General features: G+C 34.8%; 1 protein-coding gene across 2 annotated transcripts in view; it reads left to right on the plus strand.

The window, feature by feature from the left end:
- CNTN5 (contactin 5) overlaps positions 1–23,011 on the plus strand; it is a 430,795-nt gene that overhangs the window by 314,009 nt on the left and 93,775 nt on the right. For both annotated transcript variants that reach the window (XM_018071482.2, XM_018071483.2), the window contains 2 exons: positions 990–1,119; positions 3,269–3,419. In XM_018071482.2, the coding sequence (XP_017926971.1) occupies positions 990–1,119; positions 3,269–3,419 (281 nt within the window). The remainder of the gene's footprint in view (positions 1–989; positions 1,120–3,268; positions 3,420–23,011) is intronic.

The following is a 23,011-nucleotide window of genomic DNA, read 5'->3' on the forward strand; positions in this document are numbered from 1 at the left end:
TAATGTCTTTCTTTTCAGCCAATGTCACTTCTATCTGTGAACATCCACCAATTATACAAACAATGAGAAAGGAAACATAAACACAGTTTTCCTTTGAAGCTGTGAGGCATTGAAAATAAGGTTACATGGCTTTACTTTACCCATTTCTGTCTTTTTAGATGGAGCTATTAGTCCTGAAATTGAAGCAATTTAAATATCTCTACTTTTTAGCTCTCTGATTTTCCAAATCATTAGTTTCACCAGGCTCTGAAATTTCAAATTAAATTTCACTTTGAACTGGGTGGGGGCTTACAACAACAGAGAGAATTTTTATCATAGTTTCCTCTGCATTTCCAAACAACTTATTCTTTATTGATTTTAACCTACAACAAACGTTATAACGAAACCTAGAGTTGTTTTATAGCAATTCAAATTATTCATAATAGAGCTTCATGAAGGACACATTTCTAAAAGGAGCTATTAATGCTTCTGCTCTTCCAGCTGTGGTAATTATTTTCTACTGGTGGACCTCTGAAATAAGAAATTTGAATTAATGATGAATGTGATTAGACCCTTTCTTACTCATGCAAGCAATCTTTCATATTTACTTATATGAAAATAATGCCATGGCTGAAACCAAACATTTGCTAGAGATGTGAAGATCATCAGATATGTTACACCCACAACTGACTTCTTGCTTTATTAAAGTTCCCAGGATGCTTTTAAAAAGTATGTAAGGCTAATAACAAACATACAAGCAGACAAAAGAAAACTTTTTGGAGATATTGAACTAATGCTGAAAAACATTTACCTTTAAATATTTTTGGACTTTTTATTCTTATATTTCCTTATATTACAAGAAAAAAAGTAAACCCAAGGAAATTTGCTACTTAGTTTTATCTTAGGTCTGTTTTTGGCCCTTTGTCTTAAATTAAGAGCACAGCAATTTTCCAGTGTCTTTTTGCTTTTATAGAATGATTTTTTAAACTTTTTTTTAAATTCTGTTACAGAGCAGGATTGAGATGGTTAATGGTGTTCTGATGATCCACAGTGTGAATCTCTCAGATGCTGGAATGTATCAGTGCTTAGCAGAAAATAAGTATGGCACCATTTATGCCAGTGCCGAGCTGAAAATTTTAGGTGAGTATGGAAAAAACCAGACTGTTTCTTTTTCCTGCTTTGATAATTACATTTTTTCTTAGACTGCGATGATAAAGAGTAGCTTTTACCAGTCCAAACAGCAGATCAGATAAACGTGGTTCCTTTTTATTCTTATTATTTATATGTGGGTCCTTTGTTGCCCCAGAGAGCAGAGGGTCTTCTGTTAGCTGAAAATTATCTTCAGTAAATAACTGACTCAGTACATTTTGTACTATTTCTCATATAACACTATTTCAGTTCAAATAAATGGAAAAATATCCTTTACTCTCTCAAACATATGTTCAGGAAATGAAACTTAGAGAAAGTAAATATATTTAATCACTATTAAAATTAAATTATTGTGCCTACATTGACCATTATTCAAAGGTAATTATGCATGATCTTAGTGTTAAAGCTATAAAAATTTCCCTTGAAGTTACCAAAACTGACTGAACAGTACAAATTACATACTTGGGTGAATATAATAAAGAAATACACTACATAATGTTACCTGGAAATACAGTAAAAATGTCATTATTCAAAACCCAAAGTAGGCAATTAATGAAGAAAAACTTGAAGCATGTCTTTTCAACACTCTAGTTTTCCTTAAAGTAAACTCTGGTAACATGCAGTGGGACAATAATTCCATGGGATTAAGCGAGACAGAATTGTAATAGTCTTATCATCTTTATTAGATTATGATGTAGATGGAAGACAGGTATCTGTCAAAGTAATTCAATGGTCATATCGGAGGTTAGAGGTCTCTGCACTGCTCAAATCTGGCAACTTTCAAAACCTACACCTCAGAATCATTCCTGTAAACTCCCAGTCAAATGAATAAGAAAGCTGAAGTTACTGAAATAATATACTAGGCTTCAGCTAAGATTTGGCTCTTTTGGAGAATAACCTATCTAATACATCTCCACTATTTTCTTGCTGGCTGACATTAGAATTTCACTGATAAGTCTTAAAAATATTTCTTTATAACCATAAAGTGAAAAACCAAGGTCAGTGATTGCTCCCTTTCCATCACTTGGTCATTTGTGATTCAGTTAGCAAAGAGATCCCTATGGGTTACAATTCTTTTGTTCTGTTTTTTATATCTGCTATAAGCTAGATATACCTACTATGTCGGGTAATTGCACACTTTCTTTGATGTTCTTTAATATCAGAAGTAACCACTGTATATTATTACAGTAAGATTTAGCCTTTCATTTTGTCCCTTGTGAAATTGTACCCCTGTTAAATTTTAACAATAATATTGTATTAAAGAAGCAGTTATGTTTAATTTTCTACCTTACTAAAGGGACAAAAATAGAATAAATTGTCCATATAAACATCTCTGGTATGAGAATTAACCAAAATAATGGTAGGAAATTCCTACATATTTGAGGCAATGGAGTGTAATATGTTCCTGTAAGTGTAGCTGAGATAGGGGGCTTTTGTTTTGCAAAACTAATTTAAGAAAAAGGAAAAACAGTGAGATTACTTGAGGACAACTGTCCTTTCTTGGTATGAAATTACAGTAATTAGTGTCATTTTGTGATGCATTTATTAGTTTAGCTATTGTTTGTAAACAATGGGAATTCTCGAAAAGTGAAATACTAAGAACAAGACCCAGTTAAACATCTTCTATTAAGAAGTTCTCACTTTTCAGTTCCCACTATTCAGACAAATATAAAAAGAGTGAACAATAAAATTTCTCTAACAATAAAACTTTTTTGTAAGAATTAACTCTGGAGAGTACATTTTGGATAGTTGTGGAATTATTTAGACTTCTTTTAATTTTGAACTATTTAATTCTAGCAGGTTTTTCATGAAATAGAAAAAAAAATTGGAAAAAGTGTAGGTAAAACAACTGTATTATTTAACTTATAAAGCTGTTGGATTTCACAAACAATCCTACTCTAATATGCTGATGTGAAAGATTTCTCATTAATCCATAATTAGATTAAGTTATAGACCTGCCATATAGTCCTGGCTGCTGATTTCAAATATTTTGTAAAATTTCATTTTTGGAATAATAATTTCCAAGAAACAGAGATTCTATCCTCAAACCCAAATCTATAATTTTCCCATTCTATTAAAGCATAATGGAACAAGAAGCTGGGATTGTTTTCTGTAGAGTTAACATACTTCTTTTTAACAGCTTCAGCTCCCACTTTCCCACAAAATCAAATGAGGAAAACAATAATTGTTACCAAAGGTCAAGAAGTTGTCATTGAGTGCAAGCCACAAGCCTCTCCAAAGCCAACTATCACCTGGAAGAAAGGAGACAAAGCATTAAGGGAGAGTAAGAGGTGAGAAGACTGTTCATTAAACTAAATATTGTGTTTGCATGTTGGATTCTGTGATGTGATATGAATGTGCAGCAAGTGACAAGAACATGCATATGTTAGCGTGGGTGTGACATAATTATTTTTTCAAGCTGATTTGTTTGATAGTAGTGACTTTTTTGTTTTTGCAATATTGAAATGAAAAATCTTGACATTGTTCAGAGATGCAGATATGAAAAGGTGTTACTATTTTGGGAGGTTTTGTCTCTATTCTCTGTTATTAATTTCAAAAGTCTTTCATTTATACTGTAGAGATACTACAGATTTAGTATATGAGAATACCAAAGGCACAGAGGCTGAAGTAGTCAGAACCACATAAAATATCGAATGAGTTTATTCATTTGAAATAATTTTAATAAGGCAGATTTGCAAGTTGATCACAATGGAAGTCTGCGTAAGAATAGTTTTAAAATGATTCAGAGAAGGAAAATGCAATTCCATTATAGGATTTAATTATATAAGTAATTTTTGTACTCAGCAGCACATCTGTTTAACAGAATATGTTTGATTAAATAAGTTCCATCCAGCTCTGTAGAGTAAAAGTAGTTTAAGCACTGCAGGTTAAATGCCAGATGTAATTGCACTTTACAAGATTGCTTATCTGTACACTAGAATAGTTTTGCCACTCTGCACATGGTCTTTAAGTACAAAGAGCAATCTTGTCCTCTTTCTGGTAATGTCTGTAAATGAACCACTTAAACTGACTTGTGTGGCATTAGTCGGGAAGATAAAAACAAGGCCCTTTTTGTTCATTTGTGCAATACTAACGAGAGCAGCAGAGTGCATCCGTCCTCATTAGCTGCAAAAGCCATTCTATTCAGGTGTGCTGTATTTTCATCTCACGTCATATATTTTGTTCTGAGAAGGAAAAATGGGTAAGTTCTCATGCCATATTGACTTTCTGAAGAGGGGAGAGCAAAATAGCGTTATATACAACATTTTGCTAACAGATGTGAGTTGTATAGTTGTGCTGGTTTAAAGGTAAACCAGCAAGGGAAATGAACTCAAGTCAAAGGAGAGATTATAAATCAGAATAACAATTTAATAAAATAATACAATAAATACAATTATACAGAGAAACAGTTGGTTTTAACCCACAAAACACAAATGTATAACCCAGCACCCTGGGGCACGAACAGAGTGGTGTTTGTTGGGGCTCCTGAGTCCAAAGTAAAAGGAGAGGGAAAAAACCATTGGTGAGAGTGCTGTTGCAGTCTGGTCAAGAGTGGTGATTGCAGTTCAGTCAAGAGTGGTGGTTGCAGTCTGGTTGAAAAGTGGTGATTGCTGTCCGGTCGAGAGTGGTAGTTGCAGTCTGGTTGAGAGCGGTGGTTTGCAGTCTTCCTCTGGATCCCACGTGTGGTTCAAAAAGTCCCAAGATCCCGAGATTATATGTCCTCCAGTTCAGGCAGGAATGCCCAGTACCTCCCTCAGGGCAGGGAGTTCCACAATGGGTGTGACGACAGGAGCCTCTCGCAGGCCTCTTAACACCCAGTTTATAGCCTGAGGAGTCAGGCTCTATGGGCAGATGGTGTAAATGATCTACTGATAACAGTTTCTGGGAAATGGCATGGAAGGTTATAGAATACACAGTTTTGGGTTACACCCATTCAGTGATGAACTGGTCCCAGCTGTTCTAACTAGGACAATAGTGTAAATTGACGATATGGCAGCATGACATTACAAAGAAGCTGAAAATATCAAATATTGTGACAATGAAGTCTCCATACTGTACCTACACCAGTAACACTTCCCTGCATAATATTTTCCTCTCATCTTCACAAAACTCACTGTGGTTTCTCTGATCACCACATGTAAATCACATTTTAATCCAAGACCAGTAAAGCCTTTTGGTAGCTACTTCATGTCAGTCCAAACATAGACTAACTCTGAGGTTAAAATCTTATAAAAACTAGCTCTGGAGCTACATTTTTGGTATTTGTATCTTTTGATACTTGCTTCTTTTGAAAGAGGTTAGAACAGGAAATGATGAAACTAGGTTTGACTGCGACACAAACTTCCAACATTCCTGCAGTAGACAATCACAGTGGTGTTTTTATTGATTACAAGTAGATAAAACCTTTTTTGTTCATTTTCTCTGAATTATATCAAAGAATTACAGAACAGCAGCGAGTGTCATGGAGCTCTGGATATCACCTGGTCCAACCCCCCAGTCAGAGCAGTGTCAGCTAGAACAGATTGCTCGAGGTCATGTCTAGTCAGGTGTTTAGTATCTCCAAGGATGGAAATACTGTAGACTATCTGGGATATTTGTTCCTATTACAGTTAATCACCCCTACGTTAAACAGCAAAAAAAAGAAGCCTGGCTCAGTCTACTTACTTCCTCCCTTCAGTTGTGTGTATCAATTGATCACATGTATGTCAATCAGCTGTGATGCTCTGACCGATAATAAATATGGCCATATAATGAATTATTATCAATGCTTCTCCATGGCACTCAAAATTCTCCATTCAGACCTGTCCCAAACCCGCTTGCCCACCAAAATTAATAAAATGGAGATGTTACTTACTTATACAAAAACTGCCCATTGTGTATTGTCACGTTGCAAAGTTACTTTCTGCTTGACATAGTCTTCATTTACCATGTGACTCACCTGAGGTCAATGGGACTGATTTGCAACCATAGAGAATCCTGTAGAAGCTGTACATTGAACAAAAAAGTACTAGATATCAATTGTAAGTGCTTTGACAGTCAGCAGTTTAATATTACAAATAAAAGTAGTGGATACTGAAAAAAGGAAGACATGGATATCTATGCAGCTATCAGACATTAAAAACGTGGAGAAATATTAATGAGGAAATTCTATCTTTATAATCATGTGGATATAAAATTTCAAGCCGTACACTGACCTACAAAGAACAAAAAAAAATAAATAAACAGTGCTTTTTAAGTGAGAATCATCATCCGTACATACTCAACTTAGAATAAAGCCACTGGAGGGGACAAAGCATTCAAGCTGCATGTAACAGTACCTGAGGGAGTGAATTGAGGCTGCTGAAATTTTGCATTTACCTAAGTTTGTATCAATTTGTTTTCTTCCAGTTTTGTTTTGCTAACATTCAGCAGCTGTCAGAAGAGGCCAGAGAAAAGAAAGAGAAGAAAGAGATCTTTTATGGGGACATTAAATTCAAAATGCCAATATTAGGCATAGACACAGGGAAGTTTGGTACTAATGGTTTTTACATACCTTCAAGTTAATACTGAAATCTTTGACCTACAGAAGTAGTTGCTCTGTATGCCTAGATCTGTCACACTTTGCTATGCAATTAGTTGAAACACATAGAGCTTAAATCTAAAAATATAACCATTCAAAAACTTAGAAATGGCCATATTTTTATAGTCTTCTAGTCCCTCAAACTCCTTCATTTTCAGTTTTGATAGGTTCTTATTACAGTTTTACTCTTCACTCTACTGTATTTAAGGATCTGTCAATGTTTCTATTCTAAACTCCTATTTTAATAGCTTTTAAGTTTAATTACTGTCAAAAAAATCAAAGAGGGAAAAGAAGGGCATTTCAGAGCAGAAACAAAGAAAGAGTTCACAGGCAAACTTTGTATTCAATTTTTTGAAGTGCTTTGGTTAGTACACGTTGCATTATACTTTTGAATATGATCATGTATTTATGTGTAACATACATATATGTTACATGCTTTCTTCATAATCATATCTTCATAGCTTTCCAAAAGAATTTCAGTTCCATCTAACTGTGGTATGCAACATTTGTTTAAACTGAAGACTGTGCACTGTGAAGGAAAAAGCAAGTATATGTATGTAAAATGGATGGAAAATTACTCCAAAACATATTTTTCAGTTTGTCTACTGGTCCCTGAATTGCACTAGGCTTAACTTGTACCTGACACAAACTTTCCTGCATCTGTGTGATCAGCCACACAGGTGGGACGGTAGCTCAATCTACTACCCTTTCACTTATCAGTGAAAACACCATACTTTTTTTTCCTGGTAATGAAGAAATATCTTTAGAATTAATCCAACTTCAGGAGCAAATTATTAACGAGTTTGAAGGTTTTTGCTGTGCCCCTCAGTTATATATCCAAAGAAAATGGTCATTCATAAGTTTAATTGGTTTAAAAAATAATATTTCCCACAATAAATTATGGGTTTATATTCAAGTAAATTGTTATCTACAAAATCCTACATGACTTCTCTGAACTGAAATGTCACAGTCTTTCTTCCCAGGAATGGTATTCAGGACAATACATTCTATTATTTCTTCTTAATACAGTGCTTCATATACTCTGCTGACTCGTTTTCGGGATATAAGACTTGATTCAAACTAGAAGCATGTGTTTAGGTAACAGTGCATTGCATTGAAATATACATTATTTTAGAAAAACAGTTTCACCACATTTTAACAGTTTTCAATTCAAATTGGATTTATTTGTGTAAAAACAGATACACAGTTCCCTACAATAATCCCCACTGTCATCCAACTTCTTTGGCAGTGCAGTGCAAGTCTTGCATAATTACTTTGTAGTATCCATCAGGCACATGTGGGTGTTTTGGATCTCTTCAGGTACCTACAGACTAGACACAAATACTTGGGGAGGTGAGTCCCACCCTGCATTTCTTGTACAATTGCATGTCTTGTTTTTTTCCTCAGATACTGAATTCTAAGTATTCCATATATATATGTAAACATATATATATCTCATATAGCCCTATTGAAAAGAAGAAGCTGAAGAGCTCAACCATTATAAGGTGCTAACAATGCAAGATATTTGATCTGCTGTCTATACTTCGAATATGTGCTTACATAACTCAACCAATTAACATTTGATGAAAGTTTGTGAATTCTGATTTTAACTATGATTCATTTCTCTGCTGTTATAAACAGCTACCTATTTATGCACCATAAAGGCAGAATATGACAAGTCATCAGTGGCCTAAAGGTTTTTCTTTGCTTAAGGCTCTTCAGACTGTGACTTTCAGTGTAATTTGTCCTTAGAAGAAACTTCATCTAAAAATCTTGGGAACTTAAACACTTAAATTCATGCTAACAGCTGATCCACAGGCTCCCGAGTGGTAATTTAATGATCAAAAAGTAGTGAAGAGAGAAAATGCTCAGGACATTAAGAAAGAGAAACTTCATGACAGAAACTCTAATCTTCCTGAGAGAGTTCTACAAGTCACTTCTTTTCAATTTTTGCATAAATCATGGTCTAATTTAGCTGTGGCAGGTTCAAAATGGGAATTAGAGAGCTGGTTATAAAGTAGAAAAGGGAAATGATGATAACCTTGACTAAATAGTAAAAACAAACAGCAAGATCATCCCTTCACAAAAAAGAATCTTTTTCCAAAGCAGCATTGGTTTACTAATTGACCATATTACATGAGTTTTGACAACGCAATAATTTTGGCCACATTCTTAAGCAATTCTCATGCTTCACTCATGTTCTCTTGCAGAGAATATGATTAAGGAAGCAGACAGAATCTTTGGGCATTATTACTGAATTAGTTACAAGATAAATAATAATTTCTGTCTGTCAGTGACGTCACTATATAGCAATAAACTGTTTAAAGTCCCTAAGCACCAAGTCTATTTTCAAATTAGAAAGAAGTAGAATGTTAAAGAATAAATTCCTATGGCATTATGGGATATTTGTGAAATGAACCCAGATTATTTGGATTGAGAAATTTTGAAGAGTCTAGAATACAGGAAGGTACTTCAGCCATATCTTTTAATTTATAACACTTTAAAGAACAATCCTACATTTTAATTGATGCTCAGTATTTTGTTAGATCTGCTAGTCAGCGTCCATGGTCTGTGTGGAGACTACAAAGATTTACACTTGGGCTGCCAGAATTCATTTTGCACTAGAAAACCTCCTTTCCAGGGAATATTCTTCTTTATCTGTCATAAATCAAAATGAATTAGACTGGCTTTTCTATAGTTTCAAGATTAGTAACCTTTGTAGCTATATTATGAAATTTATTATTAAACTTCAAAATGTAAAATGAATTTGTGATGCTTTTGGTATCTTCTCTCACATTATAATCTGGTATTTCCCAGTCTGTCAATCTCAAAAATCAATGGACTGTCAGTATTTGTGTGCTAATTGCTCCCAGGGAAGATGCATAAGTCTATGCATATTTGTAAAAAGTTAGTCATGTTTTGCAGAAAATTAAACTGTATAAAAAACTTAAACAAGTGATTCATTATCTAGAAAAAAGAGGTATGATGGAGACTGGCTTTCTAATGGGATTAGTAAAATGAAAAAAAGAATTTAATTAGTCTAGAGAACAATGCTACAATTAATCCACAGAGTCATGATAAAAGATAAAGACTTTCTCAAGTTAAATGATTTCTTGGCATCTGCCTAACTATGAACAGACTTCGGTCCATAAATGACCATGAATTTACTACCCAATCAGCATTCTCAGTGGTGTATTTCTAAGCAATATATGGCAATGGAACTCTACATTATCCATCAAAAAGATACTTTAGGTCAGAACAAGGGATAACTGTCATGTTTGCACTTTTGCATATTTTTGAGTACTGTAAAACCTCAGTCATTGCAGTTGTCAAGGTTCAGATTTACTTCACTGTGAAAAAAATAGACACTATATTTCCTCATGAAAATGTTATGCATTTTTCTGTATAAGGAAAGCCAAAGTATTCCTTTATTTAAGTAATATGACAATTAGTAATACAAATCACTATCATGCTGTTACTGATTACGGGTTACTTTCCTTGTCTTTATCAATCTTATGCTCTTGTTTGGGCAAGTGCTTAGTTTAAAAGAACTTTAAATGAAATGTTTCTCCCTAGTAAATCATAAAAAGAAGGGAAGAATTTGAAAATATTTATGAAAACCCAAACCATTAGTGATCTGTCACTGCTTGTAAATTGTAAATTCACTTACCACTGTGAAAGAAACTATTTCTAATATGATTTCGTTGTGTATAACACAAATTTTACCATGGCATATTACCAGTATCAGTGAAAGTCATATTACTCTGATGTTAGTGACTTCCATGGAAGTAGATTTTCTACATACATATCTGAGATTTCTGTATTTCTCATTTCAGTGGCCGCATACAGTTACTGTCCCTACAGCAAATAAATGAAAGTCAGAGGGAAAAGAATTTTAACTGTAACGCACACAGGGAGTTTAAAAATATATCAAGACTTCTGTTTAGTAGTCTTGAAAAAGTAAAAGCATTCTAGTAAGAAAAAGCAATTGAAGCATTTGATATCTGTGAAGACTTCTAATGACCATTCCTCAACCTTGCCCTTCCCTTCCACTTTCCTCTCGCTAAATCCTTTTAACAAATAATTTCTACCATTTCTTTTTTTTCAAATTTAACAAGTAAGAACTTCTAAGTTAATTAGTATGTAGCTTTAATCAGATTGTTAAAACATATTTAGTAAAATTAGCACCACCTTTAATATTGGTACCACTTCACCAGATCTAATATACTACTAGGCTTTTTTATTTCCCTTCCTACTACCATCTCTGTACACTTTTTGTATTACGCTTATTGGTTATTATCTCTTTGCCTATGTTCACAGCAGACATAATCAGCCTAGAGGTGGGAAATGTATAATTTAAATTTTACCACAGTGTCATTAAATTAACTGTGATGAAACTATTCAAACATACTTAAAGAATTAAAAATTTACAGTTTCTAGTTAAAAACTTAGGAAGACATATGAGAAAAGTGTGTTACTTTCATATGTGTGGCTTAAGGTCACATTGCATAAAATCCCCTCATTGCATAGTCTAAAAAAGTGATTATATGGTATTGCACCAATATAAAAAGGTGATATGGTGTGATGGAAGTATGGTTATGTCGGTATCACAACAGGCACATTCTGAAGCTGGTGTTTGATGTAGCTTCCATAAGCTTTCCAGTTTACAAAAATCTCAAACCATTGAGCAGAAAGATCTTTCACTGTCCCTTTTTTGTTATTTTTGTAGGAATGACCTTTTTCAGTGTTCTCAGATCTATGCATTACTGCTCTTTGGCAAGAACTACTACTGCTGTTCAAAGGAATCGCTCATACTGTTTAGTTTTTCATAACTGCTAATTAATCTTTTATTTTCACCCTTGTATTTTTGCAATTTCATATCCTTTTCCCTTTCATCCTCAAAATTTTCCTAACTGCAGCTACATAACCCCAAGAACATCCTCTGGTGTAGTTCATTTGTCACTATTCGGCCAAGTGATATATGTATTTAGTGGTAATATATATATATATCTTTAAAGAAACCCTTCTGTCCATGGAACATTAAGTCTTTATGGTTTTTATTTTAGTACTGAAAAGGTGTTTTGTAGCTTGGCTGGAAAGTTATCACAATCGAAACCTAATCAGTCTTTCTTTTTGTCTAGCAAAATATCAAAAGACAGCTCTCCTCTCACTAAAAATTGCAAAAATAGGTTACAGACTAGAAAAAGCCCAAATAAAACTACAAATAATCTCACTCTGTCTTGATAATTTTTAATTCCTCCTATATACAGAGATGAACACTGTTGTGGTTTAACCCTAGCTAGCAGCCAAGCCCCACACAGTCTCTCGCTCATTCCCCCACCTGTAGGATAGGGGAAAGAATCAGAAGAGTAAAACCCAGAAAACTTGTGGGTTGGGATGAAGAAAGTTTAACAGGGAAAGCAAATCCAAAAAATAGGCCCATACTAACCACTGTGAAGAAAATTACTGTACTTCAACCAAAACCAGCACATCTGCAAATTTCTTGGACTCATTGACAACTTCTAATTTTCTGATATATTAACACACAACTTTGAAACACATTTACTTTTTGTGGGGTTTTTTTGTCACAAAAATTTGTCAGCAGTTTTTCCAAAGTTTACTTTTGCAACTCTGGCAATCTTTGCTGTGAATGGATCCTGATTCCCTTTACTAACAATCCGAAATCCAAATCATTCACAAAAAGGAAAAAAAATTATCCATGAGGAGCCAGTTAGTAAGGAGTTATTATTAAAATAATCAGCTTTTATTTTCTTTTTCTTTCCTTTTTTTAAATTGTTTTGTTATATTGCAGTGCTCCTGGAAAGCATGACTGTTTAAGAATAACTGAAATTGGATTTGATTTCTATAAACAGTCTAGTCTAGCACTCCATTCAAAACAGGACTAACTGTATCATGTTTCTCAGGAGTTTGTCAAGGCCAGTCTTGAATATCTTTATGAACGGAGATTCTACAACCTCTCTGGTCAACTTATTCCAGTATCTGGACACCTTCACAGTATTTTTGTTTCTTTGTATGTTGTCACATATTCTAATTTTTGTCTCTTATCTCTTATTCTCTGAATCTTCAAGCCCAGCTCTGTCTTCTCAATACTCTCCAATAGATGGATACAGATAGAAAAAAAAAATGTATCCTTAACCTTCTTTTCTCCAGGCTGAAATAAAAAAACCTCCAAACATTTCCCAGTCTCTACTCATATGTCATGTGCTTTCATTCTGTGAACATCTTTGCATCTCCCTTCTGGGCTTACTCCATTATGTCACTGTAATTAGTGCCTCAGATACAATCCCAAAAGTCCCAAATAGAAGAATTGCCTCCCTGAACCTGCCATTTTTACTGCTGGAGCTCATTGCTGACTCATATTCAGCTTGGTGTCAGCCAAGACCCAAGGTCCTTCTCTTCAGATCTGCTTTTAGCTAGTCATATTGAGCCTGTATTTCTGCACAGAGCTATTTTATACAGATTTAGAACTTTATAAAGAATGTAAAGCTTGTCTAAGTAACCTTCACCTCTTGAGGTTCATCTGAGGAGCAACCCTGTTCTACAGCATATCTATCACATTCTCAATGTCATATCATATGTGAACTTGCCATTGTACAGGACATTTATAGGAGCAGTAAACAGCAGCAGCCTCTCTGTAAGAATATAATGGATGTCAACTAGTAGCCAGCCACCAGTTGAATTTTAAATCAGTGATTAGAGACTTTTGAAACAGAGTGCAACCAGTTCATTCCCCCCCCACACACACACACACAAAGACTCTATTAGTGTATACACAAATGTTTGTTTCAGCATCAGCTGTCTTTGATGCCTTCTCTGATGAATCTTCCTCCTCCTCAGTTGCTCCCAGGGAGCTCTACCTGTCCTGAAGTTGCAGATCTACAGATGTAAATGACCTACAGGCCAAGATCTAGGACGATTGCTATTGCCTGAAATCACACTTTCAAGTCTTTCCCATCTTGAGAGTTTCCATCCACTGTTCCTTTGGGTGCGGTGTCTATCTGGCTCTCATTTCTTGTTTCACATAGTTTGGGCTTTTTTTTCTTCAGAGTCTCTGAGAAGACTCTGTCAGTCACCTGCCTGTGCTCCCTGATGTCCCACAATCTGCATGCACTGCTGCACTAGGAGCTACTAGGTCTGTGGTAGTGGCACTCCAGCCTGACAGATACACAGTTGCCTCTCATGCATCAGCCAAAAAGGTACTCGAGTCAGTTCTTGACAGCTGAAGACAGAAAGCACAGGCTGTCCATAACCAGAAAACAACCAACAGAAGCCTCCTTTTAGCCGATAGAAGCAAAAGGCTCTGGAAGACAACTCTCACCAACAAAGGCAAACCACCTGGAAATGCCAGAAAGAGCTCTCAAAAGAAGATGGAAACTGTAGCAGTAGTAGCTAGCTCCTGATTGCTGTACTTTTGGATATGTATTTGCTCGATAGATGATTTTTTCATTGTCCATTTGTATTTTTTCATCTGGGATGGGAACATTCTCTGAACTTATTTTTCTCTCAGTCCTTTCCTGATCACTTCATTTCATGTCCATCTCATATTTATAAAGAAAAGATAATTTTAAAAAATAAAATCAACTTTTATAATTACACCACATTATAAATCCAAGCTAAACTAAGACTTTGCAATTCTTTCATCAGAGAAGAGAGGAAAGAAATCACTTTACTGTGAGTGATAGCTCAGGGATGGAGAGGGTTAGCAGCTTTGGTAAATGTTTAACATGAAGCTTGAATTTGCATCAAGCAGGTTTGTGCAAAGTAAAGTTTGTCTGCAGTAGGCTGATGGAAGAGCCAAACAAGATTTTAGGACATGAAGACCCTGCACTACAACAACAGGGACAGGCCTGACCTTGGGTTTCTCTCTTCATATATGACTTAATAATGAGTGACTCACTTGTGGTTGAGATATGGATCTACCTATTCTTCTCGATCCCAAAAATTTCCATTCTGCATAAAGTTTTTTTTTAATTTTTTTGATTTTAAAGGAACTGAATTGAAGAAAAGAAGACATTTCTTTGAAGGACTTTATTTTCTCTATAGCACAAACTCTACTGTGATTGTTTTAACTATCAAATAATAAACATAATTCAGATGTTAAAAAAACTTGTTTTAGAATCTGTACTGGATAACTCTAATTTTCTTTACAAAAGAAAGGCAGCCTACATTCTCATGGAAAAGTAAAACAAGGTGTAAAAGCCACTTTTGTATGCTGCTAATAGGGGCATTGAAAGTAGCATACTGTTTTACACAGACATATGCAGAAACTTCTAAAACTCATAAACTGAAATTGTTTATATTGTAAGCAAATTTTCCACTAAATAAAGCTAAATATATATATATACATTAATGTACCTTTAATTTACCTTAGATATTAATTTGGATTTAGGAGAAATTATACTAAACAATTCAGACTTTAAGATTGACATCTCTGTAGCTGCAGACTAATCTTTCTCAGCCTATCTCCTTGTTTAGGTTTTCACCTTATTCTCCCTATTCTGATTTCATGAATCGCTAAGCTCTGAAAAATCCCTGTCTTGGAGCACATTTGCTCTGACAGCCTTGCAATGGGAATTATAATACTATTGCACTTTTTTCTAGGTTAAAACAAGGAAAGTAAAAGACCCTCTGTGCTAACATTGTCTGAGTTATATGACAACAGAGATGCTGTTTTGCACTGTTTTGGGTTTAATGGCAATTAGCAATAAACTGTACCATTTACTTTATCTCTGTACTGCATATCCTTCAAATGAAAAGCAGTATTTGTGGGGACTTAAAATTCCTAGTGCTTCAGGAGCTAAGTGCAGCATTCGGAAAGATAAATCAGTTGAAGTTTTTATCACCATATTGCTCTTAGTGATGAATTTATCTAGAATCACTTTTTCAACACTTCCTCACTTTCTCATGCAAGGCACAGAGTATTGTAGTTGTGTTGTTGTGTTTTGTTTGGCATTTTCATTGTGCACCCACATAATAGTTCTTTGTTGTCCACTGATTAGCTGCTCAAGAAAATCTTACATCCTCCTTGGTATTCCGTTAATACACAGCGGTTTCAGAACTCTAACGTCAGCTTAAAAGACTTGTGCAATTCAGACTGTTGAATTTAAGTACATGTGCTTTTGCCTTTAAGACATGATTCCTGCTTGATATTTGACTTCTGCATTATGGCTCAACTGCACTTTCATGTGACACTGAGATAAAAGCATATACCAGAAAGTATAATCCAGATTTTGTACTGAAGAGAATCCCCTGTGTCTAATAAAAATTCCTATAAAAAGAAATACTTGCAACCACAGCAGCAAATGAATTCCTATTTATTAAAATTCATTTATTCCTTAGCAAAGGACTTCCTGTTCCACTGAGTGTGATTTGCCCTATAGTATTAATGAAAAAAATTGTCACTGTAAAAACATGATATTGAAATGAACTAATTCAAGCACTTCCAACAAGACCCCAGAGCATAGAGAACTGTGTAATAAAACTGACTGTACATTGGTTAGATAATAAAACTGGGAGCATGGTTCATTTGCATAACATATCCTCAATATTTTTTAACTTTTAATTCTGCAATTAATCAATTTTAATTTAACCCTTATCTGTCTACTACTTTTTGCTTGTGAGTATGTTGATTTTTGAGTTGGGTTTTTTGGGTGTTTTGGGGGTTTTTTTGGGTTTTTTTTAGTGTCCTTCATGAATGGGGCATAATTTTAGGAAATAAGACATAAAATAAAATTTAAAAAAAAAAGACTTTTACCAAGTCACTGAAATTAAACTCTCACATGAGAATTTTTTTTAAAACATTTATATGGCTTTTACTTTACTCTCATTCATACAGATTTGTGAACAGACAAAAAACATATTGCCTGTATTTATAAGTATTGAACTTGTGTCACCATATTTTTACCCTGTCATCTATTTGGCCTGCAAATGCTTGATTGCGCAAATAGCCCAGCAATAGGTAGCTCTAGCTTTCTAGTAGCTCCTCTCCAGGTTACTGCAGAGAAGAAGTCCTATTCCTCTTTTCAGCTCATCAATGTTATTTCATAAATAAACAAAAAAGATGTTTCTATTTGCCTTGATGTGTCACCTGAATTCATTTTCAAATGACCAGTCTTCAGTTGCTTTGCCCTCCAGAGGCAGTACATCTCTCTCCAAAGCCCAGGCGTGTTCTTCAGTAGTACATTTGGCTACCTTCTCAGTGATGTGAGGGAAACTGAGTAAAGCCAAAGGATAACTTTGGGTATTATCTCCAGGTAACTCTTCAGAGTAGCACTCTTTTTATATTTTGATTCATTCTGTTCATCCTTAAGAATATTAAGTGAGAAAGCACTGTAGTTTAGAGAGTTCATTTTGTTTCCTTTCAAATGACCTAAATAGCTGTTCTTTCTCCCTTCTTTAAGTCTCTATGTAAGACATCATTTGTTTTTCAGTGTGTAACAAAATGTAATTTACCTTTCTCCATATTACCCTTCCCTCCATCATAGCCTCTTTTCCAATTTCTGTGATAATTTTCAAACTGTTTATTTATCTAGTTTAGTTTTGGAACCCTTTCCCAGAAGTAAGATTTTCTCCTTGCTTGAGAAAAAAAATCCTTACAATTTTTGTATCTTTGACAATAGAAATAATTTTCTCTACATTCCAGTCCTTTGTCAAGTAGCTTCCCAAGGTTTCATCTGCACTCAAGTCACTGAGCTTCTGCCTTTTTTCCCAGGTTCTGTATCCAGAATGACTGAGACAGTGAAAAAATGTTGAAAAAAAAAGTCAGTTGTATATTACGTTTAGGAATAACTGCATTAACTATGTTTACTATTTATTATTCAATCCACACTATAGTTTTCAAATTACATATCTTAGGAGGCATTTTCTTGTTTCCTAATATTTCAAACATATCTTCCCAAACCCAGATATGATTCTTCCTACAATCCTTTCAGACTTACAGACTTTCTTACTTGATCAAAATGAAAGAAATGAACTAAGAGATTTTTGTTTTTAAATATCATGTCTAATATTTTTGGAAGTTAAGTATTATCAGAACATAACATTCACAGTTAAATTGCTCTCTGTTTGGGCCTTCTCAGCAGTTCTTAAAGCATCAACTTGCACTATGTTTGACTACAGTAACAAGGGATCAGACCGTATTCCAGTAAGGAGTTCTGCAGGCAGATACTGCCCCATCAGTCCCATCTGGGAAGTTCTTGGTTAAAAGAAGGGCTGGAGGGCAGACTGGAGAGGGATTTGAAGGGAAGATCACTGTGAACACAGAGAATTATGTAAAAATTCTGCCTAACTTTTACCTGGAAGCCAAAAGAAAATCAGGCAAATACTTTTCTAAGGTAGACAAAAATATCAGAACTATGTAATTAATTGTGCCTTAAAAGCATCTGAAAAAATGCAATGACAAAATTGCTGTCATCTATTGAACTAGCGGAGCCTTTGCTTTCCTCCAAAACTACCAGCTTAATTACAGAAGCAACTGAAGAATTTCACTGTTAATATTACAAACATCAAGGTTTGTATTGACATTTCCACAATACACATTTCAAGCAAAAAATGAGGAAAAGGTAAAAGAATTTAGAGATTGATCAAAAACAGTCATCCAACGAAGGAAGTGGCTCTTAGGTGAACAGAAAGCACAGTAAAATGTATTCAGCTTTAAAACTCTTGACTCTGGGCTTTGGAAGCATTTTCCTTTATCCTTAAATATTGAGGACAGAAACTTCTTATTGTAGATTGTGGCTTAGTGTTCTTTAGTATGATGTTGAAACCTTGCTAGGAAAAAGGAAATACCTGCCCTGGTTTTAATGCACATTCTGGAAGCTCAGAAATTTTTCTGTATCTGCTTTAATTCTCATAGCAAAGCAATTGAAAAAATGAACATTGATGCCCCAGGTTCTTAACAGCACTCCGTGGAGCTCTGCAGCAGATCACCCTGCGGAATTATTACCCATGTGCTGTTAAGCTGGATTTTGCACTTAGCAAGTGGAGAATTTTGATCAATAGGAGGGATTCTATACAAGGGACTCTGGATAGGTATTAAACTTGCCGAAGCAAATAAATGAAGTCTCAAGGAGTCTTGACAAATTACAAGCTGCTGCTCTTGTCACATTCTTAGCAGTAAACTGACTGTGAGCAAAGAACTGCATCAGAAACGGGTAAAATGAGAAACAATTAAAGCACTGCAAGGTGGCACATTTTTTCATTCTGTAGGAAATATCAATTTCCCATTAACAAATTCATAGGCTGAGCCTAAAATGTGATGAAGAAACTGAAATCTGTGACTGAATATTATGCAAGCTGATTATTTTTAGCATTTAGAACTATCCCAGGGGATTTCTCTCCCATGTCTATATAGAGAAAAAATGTTATATTTCAATGAATGTAAATTATTCAAACTTGTGAGAGAAAGATCAAAGAATGTGAAAAATTGAATTCAGGTAAAGTCAGAGGATCACAAATGTTGAACAGCCACCTTACTTGTCATTTCATGGGTTCATTAGTTTTTAGCTAAGAGGTATTGAAAATAACCTGACTGAACTATATATAGTCCTTTAGCTTCATCTGCTAGTATCTGAATTGAGATCAAAAAATTCATAATCCAAACAGAGGCAGAAAATTGAATGGAAAGGAACAAATAAAATTGTATTTGTTCTTTCCCAAGAAATTATTTTTAGTTATAACAATTCAGCTTTCAAAACGTGCAAATAACACACTTAATATGAATGTTGTCTTAGCAGCCATTGTGCTAGGCACTACTCAAGCACATGCAGTTCCCAAATGAGGATACAGGTTGGTACCACCAATGATAGTTATGTAAGCAGGTTTCATTCTTTGTGGAAGAAATGCAATTCATTATTTAAATTCAGAAGTCAAGATGAAAAGCCTATGTTTTCTGTGTGGAAAAGCTGGCACTGGCAGTTTGTCCCAGGACACATTGCTAGTCATGAGACACAAACAACATAATAAAAGACTTTGATGTATTATTAGTGGTATTAGATATTAGATATTCATATTCGATATTCATATTAGATATTCAATATGACACATGAAAGCAATAGTAATATTTTCTCTAGTACACGCCATAGCTCTCATCAGATCCTCCTTAAATACTAAACACTGTTCATAAAAATAGTATAGGATTTGATATGCCCTTTTTGAGTAAGATAATATAAATGCTTTTTTTAGGTAAATGTATAACTCAGAAAAAGTATATCTTAGTCTCTGTAAATTATATTTTAATTTCCCACTGCAGGAGAAAAATAACTTCTTGTTTAAAAATAGCAGCTTGAAAAACTGCACTTAATGAAATGTCCATTGACTGATTTGATCATCCTGCATTATCTTCATAGCTTGTGATTTATAGGCAGGCAAAGGGTCATGGGAACCATTTAACACATTAATAGTAATATGTGACTGTAACAAATGTGGATAGAGCCTTCCCAAATCTTCTTTCTCAAAGCCTAGCCATGAAGTAATATGTGAGAAACTTTGACTTGGTGGACAAGACCTGAGGTCAAATTATGCCCTGACAAACAGATGGTGTATGAATGGGACTTGTGTGAGACAAACTAGCAGAAAAAGTGAGGCTGTAACTTGGACTGTGTGGTACCCAGAATTGAGTCATATAGTGTTTCCTCTTTCAAACTAGAAACCTAGAAGCAAATGAAATTCATAGATGAATTTCACTAAAATTTCATTACAGTACACAACCCACTAAATTAGCCAGTCCTTTTGCTGGTCATAGGGTTTCTAGTATTTTGTGTCTCCACTAAATTGTTTCAGTAAGACTGTCTGCTAGCTGACATTTTATAGTGTTGAGTTGTTAGTCTTCCCTTCCTCATCTCATTTACAGATTTCTCACATTCTCAGCTGTCATCCCCCTGTTTTACAAATGTACGTGGTTTTACTTACGTTGCTTGAAAAGTCAGTTCCTTAACTGGGCCTTGATTTTTAGCACAGTCGACTAAAGAATTTAATTATTAATAGCTTCCTGACTAACTGCTTTTGGTAGCACTCTTTTTACAAAAAGTGCACTCTTTTCACCCCCTCTCCTCTTCAAGAGAACATAGGTAACTAAATTTATTGACACGTCTGTCATGACACTGCATGTCTGGTGTCATGGACACTGCATGTCCAGGAAAAGCCAGAGGGAGTCTGCAGACCTGTGACATCCCTACATGCAATTCAGAAACACTTCAAGTTTCCACAGTTCTGAGATGCTTTCATGAGCATTGGGGCTGCTGCAGCTATTGCCACCTCATTTTCCTTGACTCAAGTGTCTTTCTCTCTCCCTCTCCACTCCTGCACACAATACAGATTTCCCTCCTCTCCTCTTCATCAAATTCTTTTGGAAACTGATATATTTGACCAAAATTTTTAGGTAGGGAAATCTCCCACGAAATGTTGTAAAAACGACATTGCTCTGACTTGTGTCATGTATGTTGCAACTTCATTGTCCTTGGAACTCTGGATGTAGATGTTGACTTTGCCCAATCCTTTTTCTAACATTTAGGAAGACACTAAATGTTGTTTTCATTATTGGACTTCTAGGGTTTTGTAGGGATTTTTATCAGACAGTGATTTTTCTGACCTTTGAACTGTTTGATAGTTTTTAACAATATTTTTAGTGAAAAGGAGAATAATATTGAAAAATGTTCGTACATATTTATATAGTATCACTTTTATATATCAAATTTCTAACATTTAGAATCCTTAAATATTTGTTCATACAATTTTTTTTCTAGGTACTTGCAAGTATAAATCAATATTTATATACCTGCACTGAAGCTTCTGTCTGTGTAATACAGAAATCAGGTTATTTTAATGACTGCTAGCTGTATTATCTCCAATCTTAAACAGAGAAAGTATAAACATCTGATTCAACAAAGATATTTGGTATAAATCCCTTTCTAAAAATGAAGCACACTTTACTTTGAGAAGAGACCTTTATGGATTTTTGATTTTAGGATAAAAACTCTGTCCAAGCAATGTACAAAATTAATTCTGACATGTATTTTCTGATATTTTTCAACATCTCACTATAAAAAAAATACTTTATTTTTATTTTGACTTTCTTTCTGCTTTTCTTCACTCGTGACAGATAGCTAATGCCTGATTTATGGCAATTTATTTTAATTAAATCTTGCAACGTGTAATTGATTTGGCACTGGTATAAATTTCCTGACTCCAATCCATCTATTTAACTGCCTTCAATCACATTCAACTTCTCCTTTAGACATGGTGACTTGCTTTAGTATGGACTTAATGGACTTTTTTGTTGTTGTTTTAGCTTCTTTTCATTTATATACTTTTTCTTCCATTGGCTCAAAGGACTGTATATAATGACAAAATATAATTATGCTAAAATTTACACAACCATTATCCTAGTTAATGGGCATAGAATATGTATATTATTGAATATATATATTATTATTGAAATTGATATAAATGTGTTTAAGTGTTCAGAATACTTCTAGGTACAGAGACAAGTTTATCAACAGGGTCATAAGCTGCTAGACTTTAAAAAAAAATTTCAGCTCATAATATATTTGATTTTAATTGTCATTTTTTAAAAGGAGAATGTTTTGATGGCCCTGCTACCTTCTTCCAATTATCTTCTAATTTCTTCCTATGTTGCCAGTTTCAGGCTCAATATGTTTAATTTCCTAAATTTTCTAATTAGAATAGGATAGAAGTGTTTCTAAGTTGCTGAGCTGTAAGTTCTGATCTTTAGTGTAGGCAACTAGTAATGTGACCCCCTGATATGGTTTGAAGCTGGCTCCCTGCCAAGTCTCCAAACCTTACCACCAGAGTTCCCCCCCCCCTCAAACCTCAGGGAGAAGAGGGAGAAAAAACGAAAGAAAACCCGAAACGAGAGAGAGACAACCAAAGTGAGATATATAAATATATTTGCACTTATATACAATTAAAAATAAGGGAAAGGGAAGGGGGAAGGGAAAAGGAACAAAACCAAAATATTATATATATATAAATATCCCAATTAGCAGCCCAATATCTATCCACTAAAAGAGTTAGCAAAGAAATAGCTCACTACTCTCCTGGGACAACCGAGGGTCGCTCCAGAACGATCGCCGGCAACCTCTGTCTCCCAAGGTCGGCAAGGCCCAACCAGGCCTCGCTCCCCAACACGGCAGACTCAACAGCAGGGAACCTGCACCTCCAAGCCGCCGGAAGGAAAGAGAGCGAAAGCCTCTCCTCCTTTCTTCTTATAGCCCAGCTTACGTAAAAATCGTAGGGAATACTGGGTAAATCTGGACCCTTCCTTGGTTACAAACTGGTCACCAA

Source organism: Manacus vitellinus, unplaced genomic scaffold (genome assembly GCF_001715985.3).
Source record: "Manacus vitellinus isolate BGI_N305 unplaced genomic scaffold, ASM171598v3 scaffold_2_pilon, whole genome shotgun sequence".
Classification (NCBI taxonomy): Eukaryota; Metazoa; Chordata; class Aves; order Passeriformes; family Pipridae; genus Manacus; species Manacus vitellinus.